The sequence below is a fragment of the Rana temporaria genome, chromosome 3 (assembly GCF_905171775.1).
Source record: "Rana temporaria chromosome 3, aRanTem1.1, whole genome shotgun sequence".
Classification (NCBI taxonomy): domain Eukaryota; kingdom Metazoa; phylum Chordata; class Amphibia; order Anura; family Ranidae; genus Rana; species Rana temporaria.
Window position 1 is genome coordinate 137,722,083 of NC_053491.1, and position 13,975 is coordinate 137,736,057.

Sequence of the window (13,975 nt, forward strand, 5' to 3'; positions counted from 1 at the left end):
ATCATTCGTTCCCCCCGGCTTGTTTCTGGGTTATGGGATCTCTTTCTCTCTTTTTTTTCCCCAGCAGAGTGCATGCTGGGAGCTGTAGTCTCTTTCCTGAGAGGCTGGCCGGAGGCGGGATGGGAACAGTGTGAGGAGGGGTGGCGGACAGCACCCAGGTGACACCATAAAGAAAGCTGGCAGTTGTAGTGGGTGCTGTCAAACCCCCCCATCATTGAAGCTGTGATAGCGGCAGTGTGAGCGGGGGAGAGGCGAGCTACAGGATCTCAGAATGTTTCGCCCCCTTTCTCCTGTCAGCAGTGCGGGAGGAGAGACAGCGGCTCTCTCATTACTTTCACCGTGCTTCACTTATTGACTCCCCCGCGTTGTTGATCTTCTGGAACTACATGTCCCATGATGCTCCACTAGTCTGGAGCATCATGGGACATGTAGTTCCAGAAGATTAACAATGCGGCGAAAGTAATGAGAGAGCCGCTGTCTCTCCTCCCGCACTGCTGACAGGAGAAAGGGGGGGGCGAAACATTCTGAGATCCCGTAGCTCGCCTCTCCCCCGCTCACACTGCCGCTATCACAGCTTCACTGATGGGGGTGGAGGGAGGGGGGCTTGACAGCACCCACTACAACTGCCAGCTTTCTTTATGGTGTCACCTGGGTGCCGTCCGCCACCCCACCACTGTTCCCATCCCGCCTCCGGCCAGCCTATCAGTGTGTGACGCTGGGTAGGGAATACCAAGCGCCTGCAGGGGGGGGGGGTTTCTCCACTGACAGGGGAATCAATAATTGAAGTGCTGGTCTGTTCTACGTTTCTGCCGGGTGCAGGAGCGCACTCGGCACATCATTGCAGGTGTAGGTATTAGCGGCTGGTGTGTGCAGACAGTTTTTAAGCACACAGCTAGCACTTCACATGCGCCCCCCTTCCTCCAGTAAATAGTAGCGCCCAGGGCACCCGCCCATTCTGCCCCCCCCCCCTTGTACCGGCCCTGCCCTCTTCTATCTCCCTTTCCTTCACATGCCTCCCTCTCCCCTCACACACACACCTCCCTCTCCCTTCATACACCTCCCTCTCCTGCCTCCCTTCACACACCTCTGTCTCTCTCTCCCCTCGCAGACCTCTCTCTATCCCCTCACAGACCTCTCTCTGTCCCCTCACAGACCTCCCTCTCTCTCTCCCCTTTACAGACCTCCCTCCCTCTCTCTCTCCCCTTTACTTACATACCTCCCTCTCACCTCACACACCTCCCTCCCTCCTTTCTCCCTCTCCTCTCATACGACTCTCTCACCGTTCTATCAGGGAAATCCCCTCCCCAATGTTATTTCCTCATTCCCCTGGGAGGGGTCTTTCTATAGATACTCCTCCCTCATATTTATATATAACATCTACCACAGCCAACAGCGCCGAGTTGCTGAGTTCTCCGGTGTTGTGATTGGTGTGGCGCTCTTTGGAGGGCGGAGCTTGGGCTGAGTACGGACGCGGTAATAGAAGTGGATAACACGGGAGAAGTGCAGGAGCCGTGTAGTAGAGGAGGAGCTGATTGGTCGTTGTGTTGTTTGTCCGTCCTGTCGGCATTCCCTTCTATCGGTGTTTATATACGGCCCGTCATTGGCAGTACAGTCCATTCACCGGGAGTCTGGCTGAGAGGATGAGAAGTGTATAAGGTTTCAGGACGGGACAGGCGGCGCACGCAAGGTGCAGACATGCTGCTGGACTTCCATGCCACCTTCAATCTCCATAGGGATGTCATACCATGGATTGTCACACAAGGAGCTCCTGGTAATAATGACTCTTCATTTATTATTCACAGGGGATGCCTGCTGCGGAGGGTGGGAGTGATCAGTACAGGATGCATAGGACTTATACCTTCCTATAGGGAGATACACTGATCAGCCATAACATTATGACCAATGACAGGTAGAGGGATTAACAATGATTGACAATTACGTCCTGAAAGTGGGTGGGATGTATTGGGCAGCAAGGGAACATGTTGTCCCTGAAGTTGCTGATCCCATACTCTAGCTCCAATTGCTAAACAAGTGAATGCTGTTTCTGATAGGTGTCAGAACACCCAGCGCATCCAGTGTTTGTTGTGTATGGGGCTGTACAGCCACAGACTGGTCAGGGGCCTATAATGACCGTGTCCACATTCAAAAGTGGGCACATGAGTATCAGAGAACGGGATCACAAAGCAATGGAAGAAGGTGGCCCGGTCTGATGAATTCAAGAATTATTTGAAAAACACAATGAGGTCAAAGTGTTGACTTGGCCTCCAAATTCCCCAGGGACTGTATTAAGGTAAAAAAAATGTTTAGGCTTTAAAACCACTTTAAGGCTTTTTTCACATGGCCATAAAAATTGTACTGATGTTGTCACGTTTTCCAGGAGAACAGTTCCTGTGTAATGATCAGTAATATACGTGCGTATAGATGTATTTTAATGTATAAATATTTGTCGGCGTAGTCCTAATTCACACACTTCCAAACACGCAGACCTTCGTTTATATGGGTAAGCACGTAAAGCGCATGTTATTAGACACAGGTTCTTAGATTCTGTATTCCAGATCTGAATGCAGTATGTGCCTGGGTAAATGAATGGCTCCATTGAAAACAATACGGCTGTGTTCAGATCCAGAATTGGAAAACACTTGTGTGTATCTTTTATAGCTGTGAGAATGAGCCTAGGTTCACACTGCCGAGATGCAGCACATTGCATGTGATTCATACAGGAATCGCACCGCATTCTGTGCAAATCGCATGCAATGTCTGTGCGGTGTGATTTGAGCCATTTATTCTGTATAGATTAAATCGCATCGCACTGCAAGCGCTTGGCAATCGCACTGCATTTTGCAAGCTTTTTTTTTTTTTATGGGGGGGGGGGGGGTACATTTTATTGATAGTTTGGAAAATAAATCCATGATTTCTCAAAGTGTTTTTGGCCACCCATACTGTGTAACACAAAATGAACAAATACTCTTTTGATCGGGTCAATCGAGCTATGGTTAAAGAGCAGTTCCACCTAAAAATGGAACTTCCTCTTAACCCACTCCTCGCCCCCTTACATGCCACATTTGGCATGTCATTTTTTTGGGGGGGGGGAGTGGGGGCTTCAGGAGAAGGGGACTTCCTGTCCCACTTCCTCCTTCCGCCCAGGGGCTGGAAAGGCGATTAGCTTAATCGCCTTTTCACAGCCCCTCCCTGTAGGCGAGCGCCTGTCCAATCGGGCGCCGCTCGCGCATGCGCACTGCCGCTCGCGCATGCACAGTGGGTGCCCGGCCGTGAAGCCGAAAGCTGTCACTGCCAGGTGCCCACACTAAGAATGCCCACACTAAGAATGAAGACGCCGGCCGGCGAGGGGGGGGGGGGGAGGAGCGGAGCCCCGGCCGGCGCGTCGCTGGAGCCGTGGAGCAGGTAAGTGTCAGTTGTAGCTGCTGACTTTTAATAAACTTAAAAAAAGGTGGAAAACCCCTTAACAACTCATTCGATCAATATGTCGCACATGGGACGGTGGAGTTCAATTGATACGACGCAATACGATAGGAATTTACAATTGGATCGTGTCTCTCACCATGTAATCTCATAATCTGATGTATTTTTTTTTATATCTTTATATTGCATTTTTTTATTTTTTATTTGTCGCTCTATTGTTGTTTATAGCGCAAAAAATAAAAACAGCAGAGGTGATCAAATACCACCAAAGGAAAGCTCTATCTGTGGGAAAAAAGGACGCCAATTTTGTTTGCGAGCCACGTCGCACAACCGCGCAATTGTCAGTTAAAGCGACGTAGTGCCGAATCGCAAAAAGGGGCAAGGTCCTTAACCTGCATATCGGTCCGTGTCTTAAGTGGTTAAATGAAGAAAATCTGATAAATTTTTTTTTTTTTTTTTTTTATTAAGCATTGATTTATATCCACCCTGGTTCTAATCCATCTCCACTGGGTTGCATAACAGGTCTGGGAAGACCCGACCGCAGGAGCTCCAGACAGCTGAGTTGCAGATGGCATGACACAACCGCACAGCATGGGGATGGGGGGCTTAAGATGAGTGCACTTATCTATTAAAATTTGGAAACAATATTTTGATTTACTACTTTTACATTTTAATTTGTTTTGATAGCTGAGTTTCTGTTAAGGCTCTCCTGGAGCAGAAAATAGTTGTCATGTAGGTGGCATAGCCTGTGGAATGTGACATGTGATTGACAGAACTGCATTATAAAAGTGGAAACAAGGCACACAAGTGTCACCATACAAATGACTGTCACAATATATATTTCTGTGATAACTGCACAGATGACATATCACTGCATGCATCAGTGCATAAGATCATTGTAATTATCCTACAATAAAGAGGGGGGGGGGGGGGGGAATTGTGATTTAAAACATATGCTTCAGTGCCAAAAAAAGTTCATATAAACATTTAAGGGTTAACAAAATTCAGTGCTCCTTCACTCCCAGACAGTGCACACCCCATTTACTAGATGCTTACCAGCTATTAAGACCCCAAGATGGAGGTCAGGCTTTGCCTTATCCCATTATTCCTATGGGATGGATGGATGCCAGGATTCCAAAATGGACAAAACCAAGCAATTGGGATGATCCACAATAAATGGCTGAGACCCAAGGCCCATACATCCAATATCTCCATGGGATGGATGGATGTCAAGAGCAAGGGTTCCAAGATGGATAGACCATGTAGTCAAAATATTCCAGTAGTGCACACAATGAGAAGGAAAGACGGAGGAGGAACTCTTAGTGTAGTATTAAAACTTTAACATTTTTAATAAAAGTTAAAACTACTTGCAGCAAGCAGGAGCAAACTCGCATAAAATACAGTCGAACACATGCAGCACCCTGATGGGTGTGATGGCATCCCCGCTGTAGCTCCTGGCTCGTTTCATTCAAAAGAATGTTCTCAAGCGGCAAAGGAGCACTCTAATGCCGTGTACAGGCGATCGGACATTCCGACAACAAAACCGTGAATTTTTTTCAGACGGATGTTGGCTCAAACTTGTCTTGCGCATACACTGTCACACAAATGTTGTCGGAAGTTCCGAAGGTCAAGAACGCGGTGATGTTTGACGAGCCGAGAAAAATTACGTTCAATAGGCAGTGCGGCTCTTCTGCTTGATTCTGAGCATGCGTGGATTTTTGTGCGTTGGAATTGGCTACTCACGATCGGAATTTCCGACAAGAAATTCCGACAGCAAATGTCCGATGGAGCATAAACACTGTTGGATTTTCCGAAAACAAGCTCACATCCAACATTTGTTGTCAGAAATTCCGACCGTGTGTACGTGGCATTACTCTTCAGTTAGTGCCTCGCTATCAAGGCTGTATTTGGTAATCCTTTAGTCAAACACATACGTGACTGTTGACACCACGCTTTCTGTAAGTTTCACCCCTTTTGTCATATATTTGTATCTATCCTCTCTATCCTCTCTATCCTCTCTATCTCTCTCCATGAAAGGAGAGGATAGACACTTTGATTTCTTTTTACACAAGGAAGAGGTTTTGACTGCACTAAACAACCCCTGAACCCTGTTCCCACCTCCAGTTGTTTTAAAGCATTTTCTTTACAGCAAATGTCTTGAGGTTGCCTAACAATAGAAAATCAAAAAAGTGAACATTGTCAATGAATAGTGCTACCTCATCTAACCCTGAGCACTGGCTCCCCAATGGCTTCTAGTAAACACAGCTGTCCTAACTAAGTAAATAGTTGAGTCCAATGTCATTGCACTGTGAAAGTAAGCTCTGTCCTCCCACATAACGGACGGAGAATAATGTCCTTTTCACACAGAATGTAGCGATAGTGGCTCAATGAAACCAATTGATGCATCCTTCAGGCTCGGTTTCCACTTGTGCGACTTGTCATGTGACTTGGGACTGAAAAGTCGCATGACAAGTCGCACCCCATGATTCCAATGAGTATCGTTCATATCTGTGCGACTTTAAAGTGGTCCCTGCACTACTTTGGTCCCACTTTGATGCGACTTGAGGTCCATAGACCATGGGGTTTAGTGGGGAACCTATCTTGCTATAAAAAACACTCGCCAGTTGCTGAGGTCATCTCATTCATTTAGATTTCATATTTTGTCCAAATTAAAAATCGCAGTCCAAGTCCATACTTGCAGATCTCCCTTTTCATGTCCTGATGAAGGGGACAACCTGTGGCTCCAAAATGCTTTGGCTGTTGCACATATGTTTGGAAAAAAATCTTACTTTGGACTCTGTCCCTTTTTTTTTTTTATTTTTTTTTTTTTATTTTTTTTTTAAGATTTAACTTCTATAAAACACATGTGTGAGGTCAGTAAGTATGGTCTACTGGCCAGCCTAACTTGCAACGCAAAGTGGGGTCACCACAGGGATTGTTTGAGATTTTCATGGATTACCTTGAGAGATGCAATGACCAAGACCACTTTTGCAGGTGGCATACCCTCAAAATCATCACCACTATGATGGATTTTTGTGATGAAATGATCGTGAGAGACATCAGAGTGATCAGCCGAGCCAAACAAAAGGAATACCTTTTTGTTCCAAAGGTTGGACACATTGTTGTAATGCCTAGAACCAGTGCCCTTTATTGGTTGTGGCAATGTGAAATGGGTAACTGGTACACTTGTGAAAGCTCCCCTGGGTATGCAGTAGACTTGCTTTTTAGCCTAGGTTCACACTGCTGCGAATTCAAAATCGCGGTAAAATGCACGATTTTACCGCGATTTCGCGGCCGCGATTTCGCGGCCGCGATTTCGGCCGCAATTTAATGTAAATCGCCGCCGATTTGAGATGCGATTTGACATGTCAAATCGTTCCAAATCGTACCCAGTGTGAACCAGGGCTAAATGTCCTTATTTCTTCTGAGAAATCCTCACTTCCTGTTCTTCCTGTTCTTCTGTCTGTAACTCCACACAGTAATGCAAGGCTTTCTCCCTGGTGTGGAGTGTCGTGCTCGACCCCTCCCTTGGACTACAGGAGAGTCAGAACACTCTCTACGTTGCAGATAAATGAGTTGTGTGTTAGTGGCATCCTGACTTTCCTGTAGTCCAAGGGAGGGGTTGAGCATGACACTCCACACCAGGGAGAAAGCCTTGCATTACTGTGTGGAGTTACAGACAGAACAGAAAGTGAGGATTTCTCAGAAGAAAGAAGGACATTTAAAAGCAAAATGGAAGGATGAGGTAAGTGAAGGAGGACTGCACTAAGGTAAAGGAAGCTATTTGGGGGGGGGGGAATTTACCTTTACAACCCCTTTAAAGTTTTATCCATAAAGTGAATTTGTCTATTTGTGCTTATACTCAACAGTCTTTCAGGGATATATAACTAAATGGTAACAGCAGGGCTAAAAAAAATAACATTTATGGAGAAAATGCTGCTTCAGGCTCACTTTAGGCCCCTTTCACACTGGGGCGGGAGGCGCGGTATAGTGCCGCTAAAAATATCGGTGCTATACAGTCGGAATTGCCGCGGGATTCGGCCAATAGCGGTGCGGTATTGAGATGGCTTTCACATTGAGATGGCTGGGCAGGAGTTTTTTAGGCGGTAAAGCAGCTCTATTTTTAGCGCTGTACCGTCTGAAAAACTCCTCAGTGTGAAAGGGGTCTTAGTGCTGGTCATGAGCAAAGGCCTAGGCATGAGATCACATGCTCTCTACTGAAGGGGAAGAACAATTTTTCTTCAATATTTTTACTTGTGATCAATTACCTAATCTTTGACAATGGACTTAAACTGCAGGGACCATGGAGCAGCAATTTATTTTAGTGAATAAAAAGTAATAATGCGCTAAATATCAACCCTTGCTGCTATACAGTGACCAACGTGTAAAAAGATGCAATGGTACCAAATATCACACAAATATCGAAGAGGTACCAAAAAATTATTCTGGCAGTGCAAAATAAAGGTGAACAGTGCCAGAAACACAATAAAACAGTTTGTGCTTTTGAGACTGGATCAATGGTGAGGAATCCCATGACACGCTGGGTCCTTCCTAGCACTTCCTATCAGTCTGGAGCTGACACTTGATGTTTCAGAGAAGCACAGCTCATGAGGAAAAAAGAAAGAGGAAACTCATGGTACAGTATTGTAACAAGGAAAGGGCGAACAAGGACTACACGTTGTGTTTGCACTCACAAATCCCTGGACAGAATAGACATAAAACCGCCTCTGATGCCGCTCAGTGCAACAAACTCTTCATACGGATTCGATACAGGATTCGGGGAGGAGCCTGAGTGACGCGTTCGACAGAGTCGAATCCGTATGAGGGTTGATATTTAGCGCATTATTACTTTTTATTCACTTCTTTATTGGTTTTTGTACACCTTATATGTATGCAGCTATATCATTTGGTTATTTTTTTTTCGTTTTGTATTTATTTTAGTAGCGCTTTTACAATTTAATATTTTAGCTCCTCTGTTACGGTTTATTTATCCATCACTGGGAGACCAAAATAACCATTGATTAATATTTTAATAGGGGTTTACTTCACAGGAAGCAATGACTATGGGCAAAGTGCCATAGCACCTAGGAACCAGTCAGATGCAAGTTTTGTGAGTTTGACTTGAACAATAAGATCTCATGCACACCGGGCGGTTTTCCTGCTGCTTTAGAGCCCACTCACACAGGGGCAATAAGACTTCTAGCACGACTTTGGGAGGCAACTTGGACACTACTTGAGTATGAATCATCAGGCAACTTCAAGTCGCCTCCAGGACAGGAGGCTTTCCAGTGGCCAATCAAACAACAATCAGCTCTGTGGGAGGGAGGGGTTTGCCTGAGAAATGTATGTTCTCTTCCTGTATTGTTGCTTCAGTTAAGACAGTGATCAGACTCAGGGCCGGCGCTACCACTAGGCGGATTAGGCAACCGCCTAGAGCGCACTGCCGCCTAGAGCGCCCGGCCACTGGTTATTTTACTCCCGAACTGTCCTCCCCCTCCACAGAGCTTCCACACAATCCACCAGCCGCCCTGACATGTCAAACAGCGCAGCGCCGCCAGTCTCCCCCGAGCGCGGCTCGAGATCTCCGCTCGGCGCTCTGACATCAGTGTCACATGGCATGGGTCCCGGCTACAAACCCCTCCCCGGCGCTCTCCGCTCTTTGATTTGATTGTCATGTCCTGGTGTCAGTGTCCAGCAGCCCCTTGTACGCTCTCCGCTCTGAGATCTTTTTTAAAATCAGGCAGCAGCCCCTCCCTCTCTGCTGTATGTCTGTGACATGTGTCCACAGTTTGCTCCGAGGCCGCTCTCCACTTTGCAGTGTCCAGCTGCACAGTGCCCCCCCCCCACGCTCTCCTGACGCTGTGTCAGTCTGGAGCAAACATGGATGCAATGCATCATGGGATTTAAAGTGGTGCCTGGCGGCGGAGACTCCCTGGGCTTGGGGGAGAGGTGAAGCCTGGAAGAGGCACCGTGCCACCGGCCACCGACACAGAGGCAGCAGGCAGGTACACAGCAATCACAGGGTCACTCACCGTTCAAGTTGGTGTGGTGAGTAAAACTGCTGTACGTTGTATATGTGATGACAATGACATTTTTTAAAATGTATGTGTATATTAAAATATCTGGCAAATGCCCCCCCCCCCCCCCCCCCCCCCCAGGAACTGATTGCATTGATGGGTAGCAGTGGCGGTTCGTCCATAGAGGGCGCTGGAGCGCCGCCCCCTCTGGCTCTCACCGCCACTGAGTCAAATAACATAGATTCATGCATTGCACAAATCTATGTTATTTTTGCCGCTGCCGCTGTTCTATTCAGATGGTCAGCGCTCAATGTCCAGCCATCTGAATAACGCCAGCTGGTTGGCTGTACGGAAATGTCTATCAAAGCCAACAGCTCTGATAGGCTTTCCCAATACAGCCCTCGGGTCCCGGAAGCTTATTCTCGGAGCGCACAGACTGTACGCCCCTTGAATAAGATGACAGGCGTCTCAGCCAATCAGGTTGGCCAGTTCTGGCTACCTGTAACCTGATTGGCTGAGACGCCTGTCAGTCATCGAGGGCGGGAGAAGACATCGTGGGACGTGGATGCCTGACTCCAGTAAAGGTAAGTGCCGGGCGGGGGGGAAGAACGCAATTTACAGGGCACAGTGGGGACAATTGGCACAGCGGCGACCATTAAAGGGCACAGTGTCTGCGTTTAATGGCATGGCACAGTGGTGACAATGTATGGCACAGTGGCTGCGTTTAATGGCATGGCACAGTGGTGACAATGTATGGCACAGTGGCTGCGTTTAATGGCATGGCACAGTGGTGACAATGGATGGCACAGTGGTTAAAATTGATGGCACAGTGGCTGTGTTTGATGGCATTGCACAGTGGTGACAATGTATGGCACAGTGTCTGCGTTTAATGGCATGGCACAGTGGTGACAATGGATGGCACAGTGACTGCGTTTAATGGCATGGCACAGTGGTGACAATGTATGGCACAGTGGCTGCGTTTAATGGCATGGCACAGTGGTGACAATGGATGGCACAGTGGTGACAATGGATGGCACAGTGGCTGCGTTTAATGGCATGGCACAGTGGTGACAATGTATGGCACAGTGGTGACAATTAATGGCACAGTGGCTGCGTTTAATGGCACGGCACAGTGGTGACAATGTATGGCACAGTGGCTGCGTTTAATGGCATGGCACAGTGGTGACAATGTATGGCACAGTGGCTGTGTTTAATGGCATGGCACAGTGGTGACAATGGATGGCACAGTGGCTGCGTTTAATGGCATGGCACAGTGGTGACAATGGATGGCACAGTGGCTGCGTTTAATGGCATGGCACAGTGGTGACAATGTATGGCACAGTGGCTGTGTTTAATGGCATGGCACAGTGGTGACAATGTATGGCACAGTGGTGACAATGGATGGCACAGTGGCTGTGTTTAATGGCATTGCACAGTGGTGACAATGTATGGCACAGTGTCTGCGTTTAATGGCATGGCACAGTGGTGACAATGGATGGCACAGTGACTGCGTTTAATGGCATGGCACAGTGGCTGCGTTTAATGGCATGGCACAGTGGTGACAATGGATGGCACAGTGGTGACAATGGATGGCACAGTGGCTGCGTTTAATGGCATGGCACAGTGGTGACAATGTATGGCACAGTGGTGACAATTAATGGCACAGTGGCTGCGTTTAATGGCATGGCACAGTGGTGACAATTAATGGCACAGTGGCTGCGTTTAATGGCATGGCACAGTGGTGACAATGTATGGCACAGTGGCTGCGTTTAATGGCATGGCACAGTGGTGACAATGGATGGCACAGTGACTGCGTTTAATGGCATGGCACAGTGGTGACAATGTATGGCACAGTGGCTGCGTTTAATGGCATGGCACAGTGGTGACAATGGATGGCACAGTGACTGCGTTTAATGGCATGGCACAGTGGTGCAAATTGATGGCACAGTGACTGCATTTGATGGCATGGCACAGTGGTGCGAATTGATGGCACAGTGACTGCATTTGATGGCATGGCACAGTGACTGCGTTTAATGGCATGGCACAGTGGTGCGAATTGATGGCACAGTGGCTGCATTTGATGGCATGGCACAGTGGTGCAAATTGATGGCACAGTGGCTGCGTTTGATGGCATGTAACAGTGGCTGTGTTTGGGCACAGTGAGACTGCAATTTTTTTTTCCTTTGCGCCCCCCCAAAAATTTTGAGCACCAGCCGCCACTGATGGGTAGTGGTGAAGCGGCATTGATGGGCACTGGTGAGGCTGTATTTGATGGGCGCGGGTGAGGCTGTATTTGATGAGCGCGGGTGAGGCTGTATTTGATGGGCGCGGGTGAGGCTGTATTTGATGGGCACTGGCGAGGCTGTATTTGGTGGGCGCGGGTCAGGCTGTATTTGATGGGTGCTGTTCAGGCTGTATTTGATGGGTGCGGGTCAGGCTGTATTTGATGGGTGCGGGTGAGGCTGTATTTGATGGGCACTGGCAAGGCTGTATTTGGTGGGCGTGGGTCAGGCTGTATTTGATGGGCGCGGGTCAGGCTGTATTTGGGTGCGGGTCAGGCTGTATTTGATGGGCGCAGGTCAGGCTGTATTTGATGGGTGCGGGTGAGGCTGTATTTGATGGGCACTGGCAAGGCTGTATTTGGTGGGCGTGGGTCAGGCTGTATTTGATGGGCGCGGGTCAGGCTGTATTTGGGTGCGGGTCAGGCTGTATTTGATGGGCGCGGGTCAGGCTGTATTTGGTGGGCGCGGGTCAGGCTGTATTTGATGGGCGCGGGTCAGGCTGTATTTGATGGGCGCGGGTCAGGCTGTATTTGATGGGCGCGGGTCAGGCTGAATTTGATGGGCGCGGGTCAGGCTGAATTTGATGGGCGCGGGTCAGGCTGAATTTGATGGACGCGGGTCAGGCTGTATTTGATGGGTGCGGGTCAGGCTGTATTTGATGGGCGAGGGTGAGATGGCATTTGATGAGCACAGGTGAGATGGAATTTGATGGACGCGGGTGAGGCTGTATTTGATGGGCACTGGCGAGGCTGTATTTGATGGGCGTGGGTGAGGCTGTATTTAATGGGCGCGGGTGAGGCTGTATTTGATGGGCGCAGGTGAGACTGTATTTGATGGGCGCAGGTGAGACTGTATTTGATGGGCGCAGGTGAGACTGTATTTGATGGGCGCAGGTGAGACTGTATTTGATGGGCGCAGGTGAGACTGTATTTGATGAGCACGGGTGAGGCTGCATTTGATGGGCACAGGTGAGGCTGTTTTTGATGGGTGCAGACGAGACTGTATTTGATGGGCGCAGGAGAGGCTGTATTTGATGGGTGTAGGTGAGACTGTATTTGATGGCCACAGGTGAGGTGGAATTTGATGGGCGTGGGTAAGGCTGTATTTGATGGGCACGGGTGGGGCTGAATTTGATAGGTGCTTCATTAAAAAGGTGGGGTTTATATGGACAGGGAAAAGGGGGTGGAGCCAGGGGGCGGCAAATTGAGGTTTCGCCTAGGGTGTCAAAAATCCTTGCACCAGCCCTGATCAGACTTCTGAGGCAACGTCCATTGAAACCAATGGGTAGAAGTCGGATTGAAATAGTACAGGAACCTTTTCTGAAGTCGGATCGACTTCAGTAGTGTACATTAAGACTGCTCGCATTCATTTTCTCAACCGTGCGACTTGAAGTTGGATCCCAGGTCGCCCCAGTGTGAACCGGCTCTTAAGGAGCACCAGGCTTGTTTGTTTTGTGTGTGCATGAGGCTTTGGGTCTTTTTACATTCACAAATTGTTGCAATTTAGAAAGTGTGAATGTTTGGTGAAAGCACTTATTATACCTAGACCCCTAATGCCCGGTACACACAATCTGATTATCGGACGAATGATCGTCCGTTTTTTTTGTATGCTAATCTCACGTCGAATCTCGTACGGCAGAATAAAAAATCGTAAGTGATGTCATGTGTTGTAATGCATTTGTATTGCATTTTCAAACGACAACTGTACTGATTAAATGAAAATTGTACGATCTGGCATCGTACGAAAAAAAATTCCGTGCATGTCCGATAGGATAAAATCGGATAAACTGTCCTGATTGGCTCTCGGAAGCTCTGTACTAATGATCCGATTATCGTACGATCGTTAAAGCGGCATTTTTTTGTACGATTTTCGGATCGCGTGGGGCTTAAGTATACTTTTACAAAACGTGCCCAGTCCTTTTGCCCTTCTTAGCAAAAATATACCCAATTGCACAAACCTTAGATGCACTTACTTATACACCGCTGACTGCCATGTATTTTCCAGATTTGTTTGGTGGTTCTTGATTAGCACACTTTGTATGATCATTGCACTTGAATTTACATGTCTGTCAAATCTTGTGAATACAGTATTCTAAAAAAGAATTCAGAAATAATTATTCTGCATTCATCTAAAATATACAGTAAATGCTACAGGTTATTGCCTACTGTAAGCTGACAATTTTATTTTAGATTATATTTCAATGTATTCTATTATTGAATTGTGACATACAGATATTTTTCTATGGCTAAAAGAGCG

General features: G+C 47.7%; 1 protein-coding gene across 1 annotated transcript in view; it reads left to right on the top strand.

Moving 5' to 3' along the window:
* Nucleotides 1–1,231: 1,231 nt before the first annotated feature.
* Nucleotides 1,232–13,975, top strand: part of LOC120931745 (gamma-secretase activating protein) — a 132,909-nt gene continuing 120,165 nt past the window's right edge. The window contains exon 1 of the mRNA XM_040343473.1: nt 1,232–1,771. Coding sequence (XP_040199407.1) covers nt 1,696–1,771 — 76 coding nt within the window. The 5' untranslated portion in view covers nt 1,232–1,695. The remainder of the gene's footprint in view (nt 1,772–13,975) is intronic.